The sequence below is a fragment of the Eimeria tenella genome, genomic scaffold, assembly GCF_000499545.2.
Source record: "Eimeria tenella Houghton genomic scaffold, Eth_scaff3735, whole genome shotgun sequence".
Lineage (NCBI taxonomy): Eukaryota > Apicomplexa > Conoidasida > Eucoccidiorida > Eimeriidae > Eimeria > Eimeria tenella.
This window is the reverse complement of record NW_013544661.1, coordinates 1-2,964: the sequence shown is the minus strand read 5'-3', so window position 1 is coordinate 2,964 and position 2,964 is coordinate 1. Positions and strand designations below refer to the sequence as shown.

Here is a 2,964-nt window from a genome sequence, read left to right as displayed (position 1 = left end):
GTGGGGGGGGGGGGCCCTGGGGGGCCCCTGCGACGGGGGCTTTGCATGCACGGGGGGGGCCCTCTCGCCCCGCCCCACAGACGGAGACACTGGAGACATTTGCCCCAGGGGACACTTTTGTCCCCCCGCCACGGCCCACAGCCGCGTCTGCCCCATCGGCTCCTACGGGCCCACCGAGGGCCTCGTGCATGCATGCGAGGCCTGTCCCCCCGGCCGCCTCTGCGACGTCGAGGGTCAGCCCCGCGCATGCATGCATGCGAGCATGCATGCATGCATGCGTGCGTGCATGCGTGCATGCATGCGTGCGTGCATGCACGCATGCATGCATGCACGCGTGCAGGCGTGCAGGGAGGGAGGGAGGGAGGGAGAGGTGGAGAGGCACGTGTGCAGGCAGACAGCTGTGTGCATGCATGCATGCGTGCATGCGTGCATGCGTGTGTGCATGCATGCACGCATGCGTGCATGTGTGCCTGCATGCATGTGTGCCTGCATGCATGCATGCGTGCATGCATGCGCGCGTGGGGCGTTGGGAGCCCCTTGAGTTAGCGACTGGGCGCGTGGGAGTGGGGCCCGCAGTGGGGCGCTGCCGCTGCTACAGCTGCTCAGCTGCTGAGCTGCTGCTGCTGCTGCTGCTGCTGCTGCTGTCTTCCCAGGCCTCGAAGAGGCCCCCGAGAAGCTGTGCACTGAAGGCCACTACTGTCCCCAAGGGGCCATCAGTCCCCGGCAATGCCCCATAGGGACTTTCAACGACAAAGAGGGCCAGGCCGGCCAAGAGGGCTGCCTCAAATGTCCCCCCGGTGAGGCCCTGTCTCCAAACTGTCTCCTTTCAGCAGCAGCAGCAGCACCAGCGGCAGCGCCACCAGCAGCAGCAGCAGCAGCAGCAGGGCGCGCTGGGACGTACGTCCAGCGCTCTGGGGTGCACGCACAGCAGCAGCAGCAGCAGCAGCAGCAGCTGGTTGGAGTGTATGTACACTGCGCAGGAAAGTACTGCGGAGACGCGGGCCTGGGGAGTCCCTCAGGAGACTGCCAAGAAGGGACTTGGTGTCTCTCGGGCTCTCAAATCCCAGACGCTTCTCTCGCCTATCTCCCCAGCGCTGCAGTCCTTTGCCCAGCCGGATACACTTGCCCGCAAGGCGCGGTCAGCATGCATGCATGCATGCATGCATGCATGCGTGCATGCATGCGCGCATGCATGCGTGCATGCAGAGGCCCTTTGTGTTTTTTCTCCCGGCTTTTTCGCCTGCACCTCCCCCGCAGTCTCCCTGCTGCTTCCACCGGAAACAACCGAGCAAATAACCAAAACTAAATAGATAAACAAACAAACAAACAAATGAAAAATAATGTTTTGCTTGCGGGGCTGCTGCAGATTGTCCCCACGCCCTGCCCCGTGGGGACCTTCAAAGAAGACAAGGGGGCCCCCCCCTGCCAGCCCTGCCCCGGGGGGGCCTTTTGTGCCCACGAGGCCCTCACTGCAGCAGCAGCAGATGGGCCCTGCTTCCCAGGGTACTACTGCAAGGGGGCCTCCACCTCGGGGGCCCCCTCAGACCCAGCCCAGGGGGGCCTCTGTCCCGAGCACAAGTACTGCCCCGCAGGTACCCTTTTTCCCCCTTTTGGGGGTCCCAAGGGGCCCCACGCGAGGCCCCACACTGGGGCCCCACACTGGGGCCCCACACTGGGGCCCCACACTGGGGCCCCACAGGGCCCCCACTGTGGGGCCCCCACTGTGGGGCCCCGGCCCGCTGCTGTGGGGCCGGCGGGGAGCCTAAGGGGGCGTGGGGCTGCATGGAGCCAGTAGGCCTGCGGGGCCGCATGCAGCTATTGTTTGCATGCATGCGGAGCTTTGGGGCTGCATGCAGCTACTATTTGCATGCATGCGGGGCTGTGCATTTTGGACTCAGGCTCTTCGGCACCCCTCGACTGCCCCAACGGGACCTTCAACAACTCGCAAGGTGCTGCGTCGCAGCAGTAGCACCTCTCTAAACCCCAAACCCTAAACCCTAAACCCTAAACCCTAAGCCCTAATGCTTGGGCAGCCCCAGCGGAGACCCTGCCGCTGGTGGGGCTTTGCTTCCCCGCACGGGCCGCCGCAGCGGCTGCTGCTGACTCCTCCGCTGCTGCTGCTGCTGCTGCTGCTGCTGCTGCGCAGGAATGAGTTCGTGTCCGCCGTGCGCAGCAGGCTACGTGTGCAGCAACCAGAGCGTGCAGGAGTGTCCCCAGGGGGGCTACTGTCCCCCCGGGCAGTGGGAGGAGACAGTTTGTGCTGCAGGGACTGTGGGGCTAGCAGCAGGGCTGCAGCAGCAGCAGCAGTGCGCAGAGTGCCCCGCAGGCAAAGTCTGCAGCAGCGGCGCTGTCTCCGGAGACTGTCCCCAGGGTCTCCTTTGCCTCGCCGGCGCAGCCCCAAGTGTCTCCAAATCTTCTCTCGACTTTGCGCAGCAGTCTCCGGACTTCTGGACGGGCTCCCAGATCCAGCTCGCGTCAGCCCCACGGCGCATGCATGCATGCACGCTGCATGCATGCATGCATGCAATGTGCATGCATGCACTCTGCATGCATGCAACGTGCATGCGGCGAATGCACCTGCGTGTGCAGCGCATGCATCCAGGCTGCATGCGTGCACAGTCCCTGCATGCAGAGTCCCTGCGCGCACAGTGCCTGCATGCAGAGTCCCTGCATGCACAGTGCCTGCATGCTGCTGCTGCTGCTGCTGCTGCAGGGGGCCGTGTCCGCTGGGCATGTACTGCCCAGCGGGCACTCCAGTGCCGCTGCGCTGCAGCGCGGGAACAGCAACAGGAATAGAAGGAGCTGCTTCGGAAAACGAATGTGTCTCCTGTCCCTACGGCTTCTTCTGCACCGCCGTCACCGTGGTGAGAGTCCCTCTGCTGCAGCACGCAGCAGCAGCTGCAGCAGCAGCAGCAGCAGCTGCAGCAGCAGCAACAGCTGCAGCAACAGCAGCAGCTGCAGCTG

At 64.7% G+C, this 2,964-nt stretch overlaps 1 protein-coding gene across 1 annotated transcript; it reads left to right on the top strand.

The window, feature by feature from the left end:
* Positions 1 to 653: 653 nt before the first annotated feature.
* Positions 654 to 2,796, top strand: ETH_00036725 (uncharacterized protein; the record flags this gene model as incomplete). The annotated part of the gene is made up of 5 exons (XM_013379658.1): positions 654 to 1,138; positions 1,367 to 1,592; positions 1,899 to 1,949; positions 2,147 to 2,371; positions 2,714 to 2,796. Coding segments are annotated over 5 exons (1,070 nt in total), but the record flags the coding sequence as incomplete, so codon positions are not given.
* Between the last annotated feature and the right edge of the window lie 168 nt (positions 2,797 to 2,964).